Source organism: Fistularia commersonii, chromosome 9, assembly GCF_037954325.1.
Source record: "Fistularia commersonii isolate RoL2024-O1a breed Wild chromosome 9, RoL_Fcom_v1.0, whole genome shotgun sequence".
Classification (NCBI taxonomy): domain Eukaryota; kingdom Metazoa; phylum Chordata; class Actinopteri; order Syngnathiformes; family Fistulariidae; genus Fistularia; species Fistularia commersonii.
The window spans coordinates 3,095,467-3,116,557 of NC_141292.1; the positions used below are offsets into that span (position 1 = coordinate 3,095,467).

General features: G+C 39.2%; 1 protein-coding gene across 1 annotated transcript in view; it reads right to left on the bottom strand.

Annotated features, from left to right (window-relative positions):
- The window catches only part of itga1 (integrin, alpha 1), a 59,331-nt gene extending 38,577 nt beyond the window's left edge, over positions 1–20,754 (bottom strand). Inside the window, exon 1 of the mRNA XM_086151939.1 lies at positions 19,939–20,754. Within this exon, the coding sequence (XP_086008065.1) occupies positions 19,939–19,978 (40 nt within the window). The 5' untranslated portion in view covers positions 19,979–20,754. The remainder of the gene's footprint in view (positions 1–19,938) is intronic.
- Positions 20,755–21,091: the final 337 nt, after the last annotated feature.

Sequence of the window (21,091 nt, forward strand, 5' to 3'; positions counted from 1 at the left end):
GCACCCCTGCTTTAGGTCATATGTGTCAAACTCAAGGCCCGCGGGCCAAATGCGGCACGCCACGTCATTTTATGTGGCCCGCGAAAACATCTTAAAAGATCGGATTGTCTTAAAATATACAAGTCAAACATGCACATCGGCCATAACCTACATTTCCTACAATTCATGCCGATCACGTTACCTGCGAAGTGACAATCTATGTCGACATTTTGACACCAAACACGGAGCTAAGAATTCCAAAGTAAGCATTCCCGAAAAACAAGAAATTGTCCAAGAATTAAAAGCCAAACTACGATTGCAGCAGAATGTGTAAAACCAAAGCTGCGTCTAAAAAACACTGCAGCAGTGAAAACTAGATTTGGAACAGAGCATTATATAAGTCAATGTAAATGCATAAGGAACATTATGGATTCCTGATTTATTCAACATTAAGGAGTAGTTACATTTATTTTACATTACATTTGGTTACATTTACATAGTCACATTTATACTGTTACTGTCACAAGTGGCCCTTTAAGGGCCACCTTTATGCTTATGGCTCTCAGTGAAAATGAATTTGACGCACCTGCTCTAAATCATCTTCAATATGTTTTAATATTTGATCTGATAGAATATATGGCCAAATGACAAGCTGTCAATGAAAAGATTTGTTTTAACGTCTACCCGAAACTGCATTACATAATTTGTCTGTTGATGTCATTTTTTTCCACAGGAAAAAAAAAAAAATCTAAAAAAAATTGGGAAAATATGATTGGTAAATGGAACATAACATGTACAAACCCAAAATAACCCCTTAATTCCCTGGAGGAAAATTATAAAATAACATTAAATGTCAGCAAAAGCAACCCAGAAATTCACAAACATATCATATTTGAAAGTGAATTGTTTTAAACATGTTTAAATTTGAATAAATTCAAACACTATCTTACATGTGATTCTCACAGCAAAGCAGATATTGTGATGCCATAAAACAGGCTTTTGAATTTTCTACACAATTTTTTTCACTTCATTGTGCAGTAATAGTGAAATTTAGGCTACAAAAGATAATGAAGGAATGGAATACAATGCATTTTATGAGCTTCATAGATCAACGCTGTAGCCACATTGTTACGGATGAACAGAAGTGGAGCATTAAATCCCATCAGAATTGAAGCCTTTTGTGGAATCTGAAAGCAGAGCGTTGCTAATTCACAGTTTTAAAAAGCCAATTTAAAACATAAATGGAAGACTGGCATGTATCATCCGGTCCATGACGGGCAGTATTTGTTGGGAAATCTAATTTCCTGTCACCAGAAATATTTCATCTCAATTGGTTCAAATGGCACTTCCTGAAGCCGACAGTGTGTTCAGCCCTACTTCCATGTGGTCCTGATTGATCAGGGCAGGCTTTCAATAAAAAAAATAATCAATAAATAAAAAAAAAAAAACACAACTGCCCCGGCCTCCATCATTAAAAACAAAAATGACGCCGCTCTGCAGGATGTCATGCAAGTGGCAAAAGTCAGATCTGGTCAACGGTGCGACGATCTGCACCTGTGGGCCCTGATAGAAAACAAACGGGTAGTAAAACAGGAACCGTGGTCAGCACCTGCGGTCTTCAAAGTTCTACTAGTTAGAATGAAAACACACGTAGGACCCGCACCTGTCCATCTGTTACATGTCCAACGATAATGGGCTTTAAAACCATCAACACGTGTGGGGCGCAGGGCCGTGAATCCGGCTCCACGCTACAAATTGACCAGCTGTGGAAAAAAAAAACCCTGACAGACGGCTGGAATTACGGCTTGGATATCCTTCATTCTGAACATTTCATGTATCAAATTACACAGCTTGTATTTTTTTTTCCTTCATTTAAAAACCCCAGTAAATGATTTACTTATTGTGAAAGGCCATTCATTGTTTTTTGGTCCCATGTCAGTAGCTAAATGAACTATTAGATTACTAAAGTATTATTCATGAATTATATTTCTAATTGTTCGTTTCAGAGTCAAAGCATCAAATGAAAGATAAGGTCACAATATGGCAATTTATGTACACATCCATATACGTATCAAAAATATAATATAATATAATATAATATAATATAATATAATATTACTACAAATACAAAAACCTAAAAAATATATGTATATATTGGTTGTTTATATATATATATATATATATATGTATATATTTATATATATATATATACACAAAAACACATACCTACATACATACATATATACAGTACATATATAATATAAAGCATAATGTATACATATGTATGTATATGTATATGTTATATATTATATATATGCATATATAATATAATATAAAAATATATGTATATATGTACATATATACATATATACTTATATACATACATACATACCTACATACATATATGATAACGTATATGTACATACACATATACATATATATACATACATACATACATACATACATACATATGTATATATCACTGGCCTGTTCAAATATCCTCATCTGTGATATAAAAAAATGTAAAAAACAGAAAGAAAAAAATAAACAGCAACTGGATGTTGAAACTAATTGGTCAGTGTTGTTGTGAACCAAAAAAATATGTTTCTCTAACATGGTCCTGTGTTTGTCCCTCAGGAGAAAATCCAAACCAAACGCCCCCTTGGGTGTGTCTTTTAGCTTCCTTTTCCCATGTGCTGCCCATCAACAACACACTCTTTAGGACCAAAAAAAAAAAAAAAGAGCTTCAGATTCTTCCCAGCCGGGAGAAGCCTCGAGCCATGACAAAGTTATAAGAGAAATATTTCCAGGTTTCCTCCTCCCTTCTTTTTACAAAATGTTTTTCTGTTTGTTTCCCTTCTGCCACATGTCTCCTCCTGTCCCCTTCCCATCCCATTTTGGATCCACTGTGCTCCTGCAATATCCCTGCTTTTCCTTTCTCGTCACTCCCGATGAGCTTATCAAGAGATGAACTTTTTCCAGGCTTGTTGTTGGCTGACTTTCAAATTACTTTGGACTCAAAGAGTACTTCCTTCTTGGCACATGTCGAGTGTGGGTGTGCGGCGGATAGAAATGCACCAAAGTAGCCCAATAACACTTCCATTGAGTGTTGAGGTTAAAGACAATGTCATAAAATAAGGGAAATTAAAATTGGAGATAAGGCAAAAGTTCACTTTTTCTTTTGTTCAAGTTTTCAAGAATATACAGGGATTTAAATGGCATTTTAGGGCCCGTTTTGCTTTTTCATCCGGCCTGCCAAAGTATTTTCTTTGAATATTTTAAAAAGTATTTTCAATTTCAATTTTTTCCCTCTGTTTCCTTATGGATGATTACATACAAAACAATGTCGGTTGGTACATTCGTATTATTATTAATGATTTTAAAATTGAAATAAAATGCCAAAAAATTGAGATATTTGAATTTAAATTTTCATTTTATTCACCTAGTTGGCCCTACGCATAAAAAAATGAAATTGCCCACCCCTGCTATAGAAGGACATTTGCTTTTTACACTTGTGATTTTCAAGTGAAGAAATTCAAGTCCAAAATTTCTTCACTTCCAACTGTCACGACAAGAAGATTTCGATCAAATCTCTACGTCTTTGCACATATCGATGTGACCAGCATTTTTCATTTTCTCCCAGCTTCTTCTTGAACGTAGATGTTCAACCGTAATCAAAAAGACACAAGTGTGTTGGCGCCGTGGTTGGCGTCATGCTTTCTGAGAAGCGTTTGCATGTCCCACTGGGTTTTCTAGGAGTCCCAACGCGGGAGTAAATCGTTGTGTCTCTGAAAAAGATTCGGAAAAGATCTGGTCTCGGTGTGGATTGTGTTGGGTGAAGATTGCGCGATGATATCGAACACGTGAGATATCGTCGTATATATCACTGGCCCGTGACATGCAAAGGGTTCTCTTGGACCCGGTTTCTCTCAGTGCAATTTTTATTGTGTTCTCCATTCTTATCCTTGTTGTTGTTGTTCTCTCTGCTGTCTATCTATTTATTTGTGGATGTCTTTTGCTATCCTCTAATTGTCTCTCTCTATATATTTATATTCATATTTATTGATACTATAACTGTGACACTGCTGTGACTAAAGAATTTCCCCCATGGGAATCAATAAAGTTTAACTTATCTTATCTTATCTTATAAATGATGCGGCTACTTTATGGATTTTTTGGGGGCTGATGAGCTTCACGCCGCCGAAAAATTTAGCCCCGTCACATCCGACCAATGAAATAACCATGAAATTCTTAATTGCCGTTCAATTCCGACAATGAAGAATACGACTTAAATATTTTCAGTGCGCAGGAAGAAGATTAAGATCCGCTGGAATACGACAAAGCGGTGATAGAAGATGGATGAACGGATAGACTTTTCCTTGCATTATTTATTATTCACCTTTTTTATCAGCCGTGTTACAGGCATTGTTCGGAAAAAAGTCATTGCCAGTACGTATTTGTGGATGCTACCGGTATGTATTTAATTAAAAAAGTAAAAAAAAAAAATTGTGTGTAAATATCTAATGTTATAACGTGGGCACCTGCAATTACGATTTATTGATCCCTGTCCGGGAAATTGCTTTGTCACAGCAACGTAACAGTTATAATGTCAAAAAAAGGAAAATATATATGAATATAAATATAAATAGAAAGACAGAAGATAGCAAGACATCCACGAATAAATAGACAGCAAACGGCAACAACATCGGGGATAACAATCGGCAACATAAAGGAACAGTGAGGGTGAAAAATACAAAAACAGAATTAGATGATAATATAAATAGAGGTACAAAAATAAATAGCGGTGAATAAAATAAATAAAAATAGGCATGGATGTGTGCGGGCCGGGACAACAAGGGCATGAGAATAGGTCAATTATAGACAAGTATGGCCCATATATGTACACATATATTTATTAAGTTACTCCGCCGGCAACCATAAAAACCTATCTTTAACCTAAAAAAAAACAAAACAAAACTGTGCAATACTTCATTTCACTGTGCAATATTCAGAACTGTGCAATATTTCATTTCATAACAGCTACACTACAATTTTTCCTTTATCATACTATTGTGCACTCCTTACCTCACTTGTTACTAAGACACTTATAGTTTTATCACTTGATTACTGAGACACTTTATAGTTTCACTGAGACACTTTATAGTTTATAGTTTATTTTTATTTCTAATTCTGCCTTTTTCTTTTTATTATTTATTACTGTTATATTTTCTGTAACTCTGGCACAACAATTTCCTTCGGGATTAATAAAGTTGTTCTTATCTTATCTTATCTTATCTTTTAGCCGGTGCGGCTTATATTCAGGAGCGCTCTATAGTCAGGAAATTACGGGAATTATTAGGTCGAACTGTTCTTCTGGAGAAAATTCTAAAAAAAAAAAAAAATGAAACCAAACCTTTTTGTTTGTATGACAACATTGCGCATCAAGATGTTTATTGTTTTAAAAGAGTCAATCGAACCACAGGCCAGGTGGATGAGGATCTTCCCCGCCCTCGACAAAGCACTTCTATTGATCCGCTTCCTCTTCTCCGTTACCTCTTTGATCCACCCTACGATCTCGCCATCCCTCGGGATCCTCGGCCGTCCCTCTCCTCTTTCCTCCCTCCATTCATCTCCTTCCATTCTCCCACCTTCTCACGAAAAGCATCTCCTTCCCCCGCCGTTCATTGACCGAACATGTTTTGCGCTCAGGTGTCGGGTTCCATCCCGCCGAACCTCCAGATGTGCTTTGCGTTCAGAAAACACGCCGCCTAACAAGCTGAGACCCACGCAATTACATCATTCTCGTGAAATCCTGTCTCCGCAAAGCAGGGAGCGGTTGACACAGTTCAAAACCGTGACCCTCTAAACGGGAACACGCTGCTAAATCTGCTGACGGCAACATTTTCGACACACGGAGCAGCTGGGATGAGGAAACCCCATCGGGGAGGGATCGGACACCCCTGGAGAAACTAAAAATACACACCATGAAGGGGTCAACAAGCGACCTTCCTCCAGAATCAATGAGCTGCGTGCAAAAACTGAACGGCCGTTGAGACGCTAAAGCTACGAGCTCGTGGGCGAAGTCCGGTTATTTACATTTCCGTCCATTTATTTTGAAAAGGCGATCGGAAACTTGCTAAGGGGCGGTTTTGCAATGAACACAAGTGCAACTGTAATTAAATGCTTTTTCTTTTTCCCCCCAAATCAATTGCTTGCTGACATCGTCACACCAGCACACCGATCCACTCAAACCGTTTGCATGTATTACATTTGAATTAGTGGTAAATGGACAGTAAGTGCTCTGAGCTCACTTTACACTGTTTGACTGGGGTTAATTCATTTAAGCATCAAATGTATTTAAACAATAAACCGATCAGGGTGTCACTTAACAACAGTGATAAATTTCCCCTTATTTTCTGGGACATTTTTTTCCTCCCTCTGCTAACAACTCTAAATGTCTTTTTTCTTTTATATCATCATTTTCAAGTGATTTCTTTGTCATCTCCAGCTGATTTCTCTATATATTACCTACTTGACGTCATTTTCCCGGTACAGTAAAAGATGTCCAAGAGTCTTTTTCCTTTTTTTTTTCTTGCTCAATCCCATGTGTTTTCCATGACTGTTAAAATGTCCAGGTTTTTCTGTTTTGGCCGACACGTGGAAACACTGATAATTGTGTTTCGCTCTGTTCCTACTTATCATTATTGGCTTCGAATTTGATCGTCGCACTTCACTTTCGTCGTGATTCCCTGCCGTTTGTGGCTCTGTAAAACCGTTTTTTTTGTTGTTGTTGTTTTGTATTTGTTTTACAATCCCTGTTGTTTTCGCAGATTAGCGTCTGCACGTGTCCCCCATCCTTTACCGTGAGGGTGTTTTGAGTACTTTGACACTTTTCACATTTGTTTCCCGCTAAGAAATGGCCCGCCTTTTGCCTGTTCGTCGAGTCCAGCGCAGTTTCAGATGTTATCAATACCGAGCATGAGTTCACAGCTTTTCCAAGTCCATCATGAAGCCCAGATGGCACGATCTTTGAAGCACGTTGGCTTGTTTTCATCATCCCTCATGTACATACTTGCCATCAAAAGACCATTTCTAATGCTCCCTCCGGGTGGAAGTGATAGGAAAATAAAATAAAAATATGGATTAACTCTCGGCTAATCAACAGCAGGTCTGCGGTGCTTCTATATAACATCTAATTTTTCACATTTTCATTGATTTCATCATGTAGTTGCCTCACGTCTCGGCCTAGAGGACACGTCGAAGCCCACTGTTGCTATATATTTAGCATTGTTTGCCTTGTACAACTTTACATTCATGCTCAATCATTACAATAATACTCATCAAGCCAAATCACTAAAGCCTTTTTGCATAAAGAGGTCATGAAATACAGGAGCGCATCAGCAGAGCAACCAAAACCAAAATAATATTATGTGCAGAGGTACAGATAAAAGAGCGTGCAGTGCACGGCAGAAACTGTTGTACTCGACCACATGTAAAGAACATGATTGTAGAGAAATGGTAAACCACACCATAGATGCGTAACAAAAACAAGTTGGTAGTGAGGGAGAAGACCTTAACAACCGTCAATGACCAATGAGAAGAAGACACCTACATCTGCACATTTCATGCTTTGTATTATAAAAACACTGACTAGAAGATCAGACCCAGACCTGTGCATACTTTACATTGACTGCTGAACTAAATACCGATTTAAATATCTTCTTCTCTTGCTTCATCATCGATCCACCCACACATAGAACGGGACAGGATCCAACACGCTCAAGGCTAACTGATGAGCGAGGTGGTGTTGAAGTCCGGTTACCTTGCCGAGACGCCGCCCGACACCTGATGAAACTGTTTCTTCGACCAATCAGATTTTTAGTTGAGACACAAAGGCCTTCCAGAAGGCTACAGTAACGCCAGCATGTCACCCACCCTTTTGATTGGATAGTCAGAGAGTGTGCTAGCAAGAGCTATCAGGCTGCAGCTTTTTGTGGCTACACAACTTACCGCTGCAATGTAACGGCTCTTTAAACCGCATTTCTGCATGATAAGATGGTTTTAAACGCGATAAAACAGTTATTGAGGGGCCGATTAATAAATGGGGGACGACTGAAGGCCTAGGTGTGAAACGCTTGGGTTCTATATAAGTATGGGAAACATGATGAAATGTGAGGCACTGACTTGCTCACTCTAACTTGCTGTCATTGTATTCTTCAGCTGAAGATTCACAAAAAGAATCCCTGGATTCACATGCGCCCCCTACCTTGAGGCAGGAGAACTGCATGCCTCACTTAGTGGCTCTTCGCAGTCGTTTTATGATCGCTCAGCACAAGAAACTAATAACACAAAGACAGTTACTGACAAAATACACTGCACAATGGAAATGTAGTTCATATAGCAAAATGTTTAAACATTTTAATAGCGACATACAGAGAGACAGCAATACGGTCTTAGTGCAGTGCAGGCCAGCAGCCAGTCGTCATGACTTAAGGCCTAGATGTGAAACATACAGTCCGCCACTGGGTTCTATGCAAGTATGGGAAACATGATGTTGAAACATTGAGTGGATGACAAAATTTGCCACCCAAAATAGGGGTTTGCTCCGGTCACGTGACGTGCGGTGAGGCTCACGGCTGTTGAGGCACTGACTTGACTTGACTTGACCTGCCCGACACCTGCACAAATATATCTTGGGCAATCGGCGGTTATTGGGCTGATTGAGACCAAACGGTTCACCTCTACTAATCAGCACAAGCCAAAAAAAAAAGCAAAAAAATAACGTAAAATCAACCGCAAGAGAAAAGCATGGCGAGCATCGCTGCCGTTTGTCCACATTGGCCTCGTCTAGGACGGGTTAATAGTGGACAAGTCGCTCCAGGCAGACGCCAAAGCTCCTCTGCAGCCTGGATGATGCCAGTTTGATGGATGGATCTGGCCTGCTGCTGGCCTGGGAGCGGGTGGGGAGGCGGGGGGGTGGGGTTGGAGGGCTCCAACAGGCCTGGTGCACAGATGCACCAGTGCTCTGACTGCAAATGCACACACACACACACACACACACACATACACACACATACACACAGGATCCAAGGCTATCAGCGCATAACAGGTATTGCAGTCATGGAAGAGTACCAGTATGTGTGTATAATGATTCCTTATGTGCGTCTTCTGGAAAAATGTGAAGGGGTGTTGAGGAAAGCCTGTCTAAAAAAAATAAAATAAAATGAAAAAATAATCCTTAACTGGTCCACACCTATTCAAAAGTGTAAGAATACATATTTTTCAACACAGAAATGTAAACATTTTAATTTGATCATTTAACAATCGCAGGCTCAGACCATTTTCGTTAATGGGTAGAATTGATTTAAATCAATGTTCGCATTCATATCTATAATCACATTTATAATAATGTTTACACTCTGTCACCGTGCAGGGAAACACGTTTGCACGCTCTTCATGTGACAATAAACGCTTTGAATCTTGAATCTTAAATCCTCAAATCAAACCAGACGTCAATACTCACAGCAAAATAACCCAAGTGATAATTTTGGGACTTTCATTAATAAATTAATGATGCAGACGGCGCCTCCGTCATACCTTTATGTCACTTAATGTTACACCATATTGTTGACCGGAGAAGGTGATATCCTTCTGACCCCGACCATCTGCCTACTGACTGTTAGTTCTGGTTGTTCCGCCGCTAATCCAGAGCCTGGACACACCGTCGCTTCTGTTGAACTCCATTCGTCACGCCATGGGAGAAAAGCTCCGACTTCTCTTCCAGTGTGACTTCGGTTTCCGACGTCTCATAATCGGATCGCCGCTTTTCCTTAATTCGACCGGGAAGTTCAGTCGAAACGTTTAATATCCTTTGCGACTACGAGGGGTCGGAGAGGCTGATTTTTTTTTTTTTTTAATCTACTAAATGGGTAAAATTGATTTAATTTGTCTGAGAATTCTTTTCATCGCGTGATCATATGATGAGGCCGTGTCTGCTCGGAAGGCGTCCCCCTTTGGCCTCCACGCTTTTCCCTCGACTCCCTTTTGTTGCACAAACTTGCGATAAGCTAATCTCATCCCCTCCTACCAAAGATTGTCTCAAACATACCTCCCCTCTGACCCAGAGTCATTTCAGTGGCAACTTTCCCCTCTTGACAGCCTACTTTACACTTCCCTTTTGCCTCTCCGTCTGCCCTTTCTGCCCTCTTCCTCCCCGAATGGCCCCGATGCCCCGCGACCAACGAACAACGCCAGAGGTCGTACGACAGAAAAATAACTCTGTCGTCGTGGAGCGACATGCTGATGGAACAGATACGGAGAATTCCTATACGAATATGCGATAACCTAAAACGTGCCGCCGAGATACGTACAAACGCGACGATGCACGGACGCGAAATTGGCGACCTGATGTTTTATTTATCTCATGCTGATTTTAAATTTTTCTACGCTGAAGTAAAGTGGTTTTCTAGAAAAGTTATGCAATGTGAACAAGGTTTTTGTAGAAGAAAGAAGAGGAGGAAGTAGGAAAATTCAGTGTGTGTGTGTGTGTGTGTGGTTTGACCTTTCGCAGAGGTTAAAACCAACGCAAGCAGATGCGACATGTGATCTCACACCTTCGCGGGCGTTGTGTTTATTTGAAGACCTTCTATGAGACGTATGCATTTCTCTACAAAGTGTGTGTATGTTCTTGGGTGAAAATTGGGGATTATTCTACACTTATCTCACTTTCATGCAAGCCCCCGTTTGTTTTTGAGCTTTAAGGACTACTTTTGGAGGGATTTGATGTTCAAATAATTGTTTTATGGAGATATTTCAAACCAATCACATTAACGGGCAATTGGTCATTCACACAAATGACCTATCGCATAAATCCTCATCCTGCACCGCCCGTTCTCGACGCAATTTTTTTTTAGAATGAGGAAAAATAAAAGTCTTCATGTTGCTGGTAAATCCATAAAACCCTGGGAGATTACTTCACATCCACCGTCAGAAATGAGAGGGTTTGGAAAAAGCATTGCCTAAGCAACCTTGAATTTACTGTTGTTCCTCTCTCACTTGTCTGTCTGCTGCGATGGCAAGAAAAAGAAAGTGACTAAAAGTATGACTCAGTTTTGTGGGCAGAAGTCGACCCCGCTGTCTATTAACTTGAGTTTACTGCGCATTATTCAAAGGCTTGGTGTTAACACCTGTCGTCTTAAGTGCTGAATCTGTTTTGGTTTACACACTTTGAGGGTGGATGTCATCCTTCACAACATCCTTCATCAGTGCGGGTGTTTCTACAATCTATGTCATGCCTAGAAAGAAAATATGGGAAACTAAAGATCCTCACAGCAAGCAAGTGAAATACTGTAAATGTCTTTAAATGTCCAACCATAAAAAAATAATAATAATAATAATCATAAATCAACCCCCGTATCAGTCGGGGTATATATTTTATAGTGGTGAGTCGTCAGGGCCTGCAAGACCTTCTTTGCTGGCCTAAGAAATATCTGAATCTGACTGATTTTAATTCTATTTTATCCATGAATCCATTTTTTAATTCCAAATAGTTTGTCGGCTTCATATCATAGCTTTTTCCCTGGCTGTGCCTCTTCCTCACCTTTTTTTTCCGCATTAAAGCATTCAACCAATCACATTTCAGGCATTATTTGTTGCTTGTAAGGGTCAAAGTCAAAGAAATCTGCCTGGAGGCCTGCAGAATCAGATTCACAGGCTTTCCAGCTAAAAATAAGTATAGATAAAACTGTTTCTTCGACCAATCAGATTTTGAGTTTAGACACGAAGGCCTTCCAGAAGGCTACAGTAATAGTCATACCACCTTTTGATTCGATGGTCAGAGAGCGTGCTAGCCAGAGCTAGCAAAAGAAAAAGGACTTCTTGATGGAGCTGAAGCGCACAGATAATCTATACAACGGAGTAATTGAACTCTTTTTTTCGAGTAAGAAATTATCAGAATTTTTGGTAAGTAAAATGTTTTTATTTTCCAAAATAATATTGCAATTTATGAGGATATTATTGTTGGTTGTTCATGTGTGATGAACAAGCAACAATCATGTTGTCATGTCTATATAAGTATGGGAAACTTGATGAAATGTGAGGCACTGATTTGCTCACTCTAACTTGCTGTCATTATATTCTTTAGCTGAAGATTCGCAAAAAGAATCCCTGGAATCACATGCGCCCCCTACCATGAGGCAGGAGAACTGAGTGCCTCATTTAGTGGCTCTTCGCAGTCGTTTTATGATCGCTCAGCACAAGAAACTAATAACACACATAGATGAAAAATACCTTTTTAGTGCAAATCACACTTCTTTTCTTTTGACATTTTCTTCTTTCCAAAATCGGCACGTGAGGCACGGCCTCTCCTGCCTCCCCTGCCTGCACTGTCACTGCTCCGGTCAGTAACATCAAGCTTTCCTCCTGCTATTTCCATCATTGTCCTCTGGTATGAACTCTTGCACGACTCTTTTCACGATGGCAGCAATTTCAATAAATGTCACATTCCATATTTATGAGACCCAACACTATAACAATCTCCTCATGTTCAGCTGCCACCGCATTGAATATCAGAGAAACATCAAGACGGCAGTTGTTTTCATCGGTGGAATGATGGCACAGCACGCATCACAATGCTTTCATTGGTTGCAACACATGGACAGAGTTGAACTGTCACAAATGTGTAAATTGAACAAAACAATGTGCATTTTTGTGTAATTGTCAGCATCTTTGAGATGTGAATAAGACTGCGCGTACAGGGTTTTTAAGTATACAATGGCCTCTAAAGGCTGGACGGCTCTCAAAAATGAAAGCCGCCTCAAAAACCATCATTTTGTTCAACGTAAATCTTTTCGAAACTAACATGATCCAGATGATCAGGAACACGGGCTGATGTTCTTCATGCCTTGCAGGCCGCAGATGCAGCGACACCTTTGCAAGAAGTTGTGGTTTGAGGGCTGCAGGGTTAAGTTTGGTTTGGTTGCCACTAACAATTTCACAAGTTCGCAGATGAGTATACTTTACTTTGACTAGCAGTGGCTTAGAAGAATACACATCCCCTCTGTTTTTGTTTATTCCCAGGCTGTTGTTTCTTTAATGGATACAAGCGTGTTTTTTTTTTGTTTTTTTTTTGTTTTTTTAACATATACTGCACAAATACAAGCATGCTTGTCTGCGTGCTACGAGAGGTCAGCGTGTTTCAGACACGGTGCCGCTCAAATCCTAGAAAAGCCTCTGAGATCTCCCTCCGTATACACACATCTTCCTGAATTTTATTAACTTTCCCAAGCCGCGAGCCTTACAAATGATTCACCACAATAAGGTGTTAACGTTCAAACATTTCCAATCATCTGGCAACAAATTCTGTCACTTTTTCCCCACATAAGAAGGCGAGTGGAGGATTTCTAACATTTCACATCAACCGGCAAGGATATCACGGAGGATAAGCTGCTACAACTTGTATCTTTAAGTGTGATTACGCAGCTTGTTGTTGATACTTGAGCTAGTTATGTGCAACTAGATGGGGGAAAAAAAAAAGGGCACCTCTGCTTAAAGCAAGCAACCCACCCACACAGCCTCGATATGCACCGTTTAATTCTCAAGTTAAATGTTTGGGGGGGCAAAGGGTGATTTTAACCCGCCGTCAGCAGCGGCTGGGACCGCTAGCGAAGCGGGAACGAGTCTTCGGGCCAAGTCAAGCATGGCGGTCAAGCACCCATGTCGTTGCACAGGCCTGTGAGAGCCGAGAGGCAAACATTCACCTGCCTCGAAACACGGAATTTCGGGGCGTCATCGGTAAAGAATAGCAACGTCCAGGAATGAAATCCACGGTGAGCGGCGCTACAGAAACAAACAGGACGCGAGTTCAAACGTCTTGACCCCAAGGTGTAGAAATAGACTGCGTACAATGGTGTTATGATAAGAAAGGTTTGGGTTATTTATCATTTCAGTTTTATTCTACAAGTCAACCAAATGTGGGAAATCTGAGAGAGGAACTTTTCAGAACGTAGCTAAGAACAGCTAAACCTGCTATTTCTGCAAACAGCGCCAGCGTGCACGGAGATGAATCAATGTCACAGAGCGGAACACTGTTTCAGTGCAGAAAAGAAAATCTGAGAAAAAACACTGGCCTTTCTCTGTTTTTTTTTTTTTTCAACAATTCACTCCCTTTCCTTGGTGAAAGATTGAAAATATAGCAAATAAATAGTTATATTTAAACACCCTTTTTTCTGCAACAGGGACAACGGACTCACAGTTAAGTTAAAAGCCCCGAAAGCTGGTGTGTTAACATCATGAGACCAAGCTGCCTGAATAGTTTCGGTTATTGTGGTCTTGATCTCTTATCTATCAGATACATATTTTAAAACTGTGATGTGGTAGCACAGCCAGGAAACCGACCGAAGATCCTAGTTTGCACACACTCTGTAAAATCTACCACCTTTGCAACACAAGTTCTAGCTGAACCCCGAGGGAAGTGAGAAGTGAAATAACGAGAAACGCATGATGTGAAAGGTCGCGTCCTAATACTCAAGGCTCCATATTCAATTCATCCAAAATAGTTTTATAATCTAACCTAATCTGCCGCATTCAGTCCACGCGTAAAGACGGTAGAGCCAGACAACTGTTTTTGACATATTGAAAATGGATATATGAATTAATCATGTAATTTGTCCCCTCCATCATTCATTCATTATCTATACCTTTTATTCAGCAGTCAGGGGGCGACTGAAGTTCAAGTTGCAGAAGCCGTGACGTCCGTGACGGGTGTTTGAGCAGTGACGCCTCAAGAAATTTGAACATTCGCTCGTTTTTTTTTTTAATTTGAATTTTGAATTTTAGGTAAATAGTCAATATAATTTTAAAAGTATCAAAAAAAAATCCTGAAAAAACAATGTAACCTTATATGGGCAAAACATCATGGTTCTCCAGCAATTTTATAAATCCAAGCAACTGTCAATAGATAGATAGATTCACTGTAAAGCATTTATAATTGCACAAATATACTTTTTTTGGGTTGGAATGTAATTTATTTTTGCACATTCAGTCCTTCAGAATCCCAGCTAGTTAACGGAAATCAGCAAAATTCCACCCGACAGGCGGAAAGAGGCTGCGCAGGTCGGTAGATCTCCCTATTAAAAAGATGGGCTACTAATGTGACCGATCCAAAATGAAAACGTTCATTAAAGCAATGCTCTCAAGTGTTCAAATGCTAGTGGCGTCTGTTGAAAATCCGGATTCTGAAAGCCGACGACCGGCAGCCGATCTTAATTTCTTAGCGGGATTCTGCCCCCTCCTCCGCCGTCAACAGACAGTTTATGTGTAATTAGCGCTGATTGCTGTAACCGATGGGAGGGCGCTGATCTGAGCGGCAGATAGAGAAGATACTGAGAGGCAGACGAGACATCCTGCTAATGAGCGAGGTGGTCGAGTTCACCGGCCGGCCTTGCCGGTCTCGTAAACTCAATTCGGAGCTTCGGTTTCCAAAGATTTTCATTCCTTGACCTTAAAACGCTCTGGGGGGTGAATCGGCGGTCAGCTCTAATGCAGATGAGGACAGATTACCCGCTACGAGAATCCGGGGGGAAAAAAAAAAAAAAAAAAAAGCCATCTTCTGAGAGGTCTGAATGAATTTGTTACTGCAATGACCTTTGACCTCATCCGCCCCACACGGAGTTGCAGCCGTGCGTTAAATACAGGAATTTTTGAGGGCACCTGAATATAAGTCGCACCCCCTAAATTTGAATTGTCGATTTGTAAGCTATTTACACAGAAAGACGTTACACAGACAGATTTGTCTTTTACTTTTAATTAATTTAATTACTTTTTAATTCATGCCGAGCTGTGCCGGAACGCGTCTGGTTGAAAAAAATTAAAAATACAGAAGCCCACCAGGAAACGTCATCGATGACTATCTTCATCTTAATCCTGCACACTGAAACAACTAAAGTTGTTTTCTTCAGTGTCAGAATTAAACAGCCTCGGACATAAACGGACTCGGAAGTCTCTCTTTTATTGATCCGATATGACGAGGGTAAATATTTTGGCAAGATGAAGTTCATTGGCCTCCCCCCGAAAAAATTAAAATAAGATAAAAAATGCATTTAAGAAAAAAAAAAAAACAATTAAAAAAAATGTGAATAAGATAAAATTTATTTATTTATATAATCTCAAAAAAAGAAAAAAAATGAATATATATAGAATTAGAAAGGCAGAAGCCAGAGGATAGCAAGACAAAAAAAAAAAAAAAAAGATAACTCACTGCGTCATTGTTTAAGCAGCAGTGTTGAAAACAGAAGCGGCTAATAGTCCGTAAATCCTTAATGATCGTATAAATGTACCGGCATTATTTTGTATGCAATCAACCATACGAAATTAAACAAAAGGAAGAAATAAGGAGTTTCTAAATTCAATATTGATTGAAAATACTTGTTAAAATATTCAAAGGAAATAGTTTAAATGTGGCTGTAAAAAGTCTGATATAGATTATAGAATTTCATATTAGCGTCACACTTTAGCTTCCCGCCGTGGAAATATGTTTACATCATTTTTCATTTGAACTGTACCTTTGCACTTTATTATCTATACTTATTTATTCGCATTATTTTGCGTTGTTTTGCTGTCCCATCTTGCACCGTTTGCTCAACTTGTCTTGATATTTCCTGCAGGAGACCAATAAAGTTTTCTGAATTTGAATTTGAACGCTTACCAACGTGCACTCTTCGTATGTACGACGTCCTTGAGTGTCAAGAAAGGCGCCTTCAAAAAAAATGCATTATTATCATTGTTGTTATCATTATTATTATCATTAAGCGATGGCTTTCACAATGGTGGAAAATTAAAACACAGAAATTGCTAACTTTTTGAGATTTTCCCAATGTGGGACAATTAAAGTTATGTTTTATTCTATTTTAACTGAAGTTAAGAATGTCCATCAGAGCATGCATCCAGTATTTGAGAGTCACATTAAACCTACTTTAAGTTGCAAGATTTTAAGAATTTATCCCCAAACCAAAGACAGCAGGGTTAATCGGGTACGAGAATAGCGGGTGAATATTTAAAGAAAAATCCAGATCTGTCAGTTTGTGAGAAGATTACAAAATTATATATGAGCTATTGTAGAAAAATGTGAAAATATATTTTCGGATGTGTTAAAAAAAGACTTTTTTTTTAACGTTTTGGCAACAGCTGATGAGAAAATATTAGGATTGTTTAGACTGGGAAGAGAAATCATAATAACATTACAACTATTCATCGCTATTTTTCGGCACTTGAGTTTAATGACTGTTCCAAAGATCGGTCAATAATAAATCATTGATGCTACACACTTAAAAAAGATTTTTAACTTCTTAAAAAAAAAAAAAAAAAATAGTATTCTGTGTGAAGAGATTACACAGGTCTGTCAAGTTAAAGCAGCATTTTTTTTCCGTTATGGTATCTTTTGTTTGTTTTTTTTTTGACTACATTATTTAGCGCGAGGAAATGACATCATGCACGAAAGAGTTTTATGACCGCAGAACGACAGCGCGTCAACATAACAAAATAAAGAATAGCTTGAACACACACAATGAACTCAGGACTCGTCAACAAGGAGGAATAACACATTGTAGTACGCGCAATCTAAGAAATCTATTTTGACAGTGATTAGATGCATTTAAAAAAAAAAAAATTGTTACCAATTTTTATACTTCTTGATGAAATTTGGGTCATTTATTGCATTTTTTCCCCTAATTTTGCTGATCATTTCACACAATCCTTGATGTCTCACTCATTCCCATAAAAAAAAAAAAAAAAAAAAGATTAAATGCTACTAAATCGCAGACCATAAGTCACGATCATGGACAAGGACTTTTTTTCTGCATTAAAAAATGAAATCTATGATATGGAATCCCAGCTAGATGGTGCGTCCATATACATTTTCATAGTAAATGAAACAGTAAATGGAATTATTTGTATTTCCGTGCGACAGTTTCATTTTAAAAGAATGGTTATGCAAACAGTGACATATGCAACCCCTACAAATAGTGATTATTTTACAATACTGATTACAGTATTGTAAAATAATCACTATTTGCAGGTTTTGTCTGGGTGCCCGTGCTCGTCACATCCTTCGTAAACTTGGTGACTGCGGTCCGACGCGTTCTGATGGAAGCCAGATGCCCGTCTCCTTCTCAGCGCCGAACTCAAACCACCTGTAACCCCATCTCCGTTAGGAATTTACAGAGATTAAATACGGCCACTACAATAACCACATGTGGGCCTCTGAGAGAGGGAGCTCCCATAGCAGGACGCGAGATCTACGCTCTTCGAAACGGATTCTCCGGCTTCCTGGGCGGGGGGGGGGGGGTTGCATGGAGGGAAACACAGGTGACCCGCAGGGAAGCGGCAGCGACGACGCAAAGGAAAAACCCACATCTTCTTGATGATGATGATGGGGCTGTAATAGCCTGCTATGTGACCTCAAACCTCTCACGTAAACACACATTTATCTGCATCTCCATCTCTAACTCAATTCTCTAATGATCATCACAAGCCAGCGTCACATGTGAGCTCAGCACTGTTTACTCTTTCTTCTCTACTCCATGAGGATCCAGGTCTAAAACCAGGTCTATTTCTTTTTTTTTTTTTTTCTTTGGGTCGCAAAATTCTGATTAAAAAATCCCGCCTCACTGTTTGAGCCACTGATATTTTTTTTTTTTTTTTTTTTTTTTTTGGGGTGCAAAATTCAGATTGAAAAATCCTGCCTCACAAGTTGAACCACTGATTTTTTTGGCGGGGGGGGGGGGGTGCAAATTTCAGATAAAAAAAAATCCTGCCTTATAGTTTGAGGCATTACTTTTTTTTTTTTTTTGGTGCAAAATTCAGATTAAAAAATCCTACCTCACAGTTTGAGTTACTGCTTTTTTTTTAGGGGGGGATGCAAAATTAAAATCAAAAAATCCTGCCCCACAGTTTGATCCACTGCTGTTTTTTTTGGATGCAAAACTCAGATCAAAAAAATCCTACCTCACAATTTGAGCCACTGCTTTTCTTTTTTTTTGGGGGGGGGGTGCAAAATTCTAATCAAAAAATCCTACATCACAGTTTGAGTAACCTCTTTTTTTTTTTTAGGTGCAAAATTCAGATTAAAAAATCCTACCCCACAGTTTGAGTCACTGCTATTTTTTGGGGGGGGGGTGCAAAATTCAAATCAAAAAATCCTGCCTCACAGTTTGAGTAACTGCTTTTTTTAGATGCAAAATTCAGATAAAAAAATCCTGCCTCACAGTTTGAGTCACCTCTTTTTTTTTTTTTTTTTTCCTTTTTTTTAGGTGCAAATTTCAAATCAAAAAATCCTGCCTCACAGTTGGAGACATTGCTTCTTTTTTTTTTTGGTGCAAAATTCAGATTAAAAAATCCTACCCCACAGTTTGAGTCACTGCTTTTTTGGGGGGGGAGGGGTGTGCAAAATTCAAATAAAAAAATCCTGCCTCACAGTTTGAGCCACTGATATTTTTTTGATGCAAAATTCAGATCAAAAAATCCTGCCTCACAGTTTGGCCCACTGCTTTTCTTTCTTTTTTTGAGGGGGGAAGGGGCAAAATTTTGATCAAAAAAATCCTACATCACAGTTTGAGTCACCTCTTTTTTTTTTTTTTTTTGGTTGGGGGTGTAAAATTCAGATGAAAAAAATCCTCCCTCACAGTTTGAGCCACTGCTTTTTTTTTTTCCTTTTTTTTAACAGCGTGACAACTTTTCCAGAAGCTCCTGTCAGTGCAGTAATCACATGCTGACCAACTGCTCTGAATGCAGGGACGATTTGGGAACATCTGGCAGGAAACTACCCGCCTGTTTAGGAGGGATATTGTCACCGACACGCCTAACGGATGCTTCGGATCGCAAGAAACCGCTTTCCGGTGCCAGTCAAGGAAGAAGAAACGAAAAAGCGCAGTGACTTTGGGGCGGTTTTCAGTAGGACGCACTCACCGGCCACCGCCGCTGTCAGACCAGATGAAATCCTGAGCATCTCGGCTTCTGCAGGGGGGAAAAGCTTCCTTCTTCTTCTTCTTCTTCTTCGTCTGGGGTTAATCCACCTTCGTGAAAAGGGAGGAAAATGAGAGAAATCTCGAAGTCAGACGGCTGGATGAGCGTCGAGGAGCCCGATCATGGTCCACAGCTGACTGGGAGATGGTCTCTAGTCCATTGCGCGCCGGATCTGTTGAGCGGAGCGGATCGGAGGGAGGAAGAGGAGGAGAAAGGAGGAGTTGGGACTTTGTGTCATGTGCAGGACCTTCTCCTGCGGTCTTCACGGGGGGATTTGGTCTCGCCAGTCCGTGGGAAAAGCTTCGCTGGCATTTCTATGACAGTTAATCCTCCACCACCGTCGCCATCTGTTCCGTTCCGCAGTCTGGATCCGATCTGATCGATAATGAGCTCCTACTTGTTTTTATTTTGCAATGCCATGTCATTTAATAGGAAAAAAAAACCAACATCACTGGGCTTGAAATTTTATTTCCTTAACAATATACTCAAAAAAATTGAACTGTTTTTTTTTCTTTTTTTTTCTGGTTATTTCTATGTTTTTTTAATACAGTATGTCATGATCCAATGGAAAGTCATACAGCTGCACTTTAACATGCAACTTAAGGAGCTTAAATTAATATAATGCCATTTGTGTCAACCTCCTCACCAATGCAATGCCATGTCACTTTATGGGGCACACACACACAGGATTTTTATTTCCATAAAAAAATTGACTTTAAAAATAGAATTTGTATTTTATATTAGTATTTTTTTCAATTTTTTAAGTTTATTTCTATTTTTTTTATATAGTATGTCATGATCCAATGGTAAGTCATGTAGCTGCACTTTAACATACAACTTCAGTAGCTTCAATTAATAGAATGCAATTTTTCACTTTTTAGGGGAAAAAAAAACACACACACAAGGCTTGAAATTTTATTTCCATAAAAAATAGACGTTAAAAATAGAGCTGGATTTATTTTTTTTATTTTTTTTTCATTTTTTAAGTTTATTTCTATCTTTTTTTCTTAATACAATATGTCACAATCCAATGGAAAGTCATACAGCAGCACTTGAACATGCAACTTCAGTAGCTTCAATTAGTATAATGCAATTT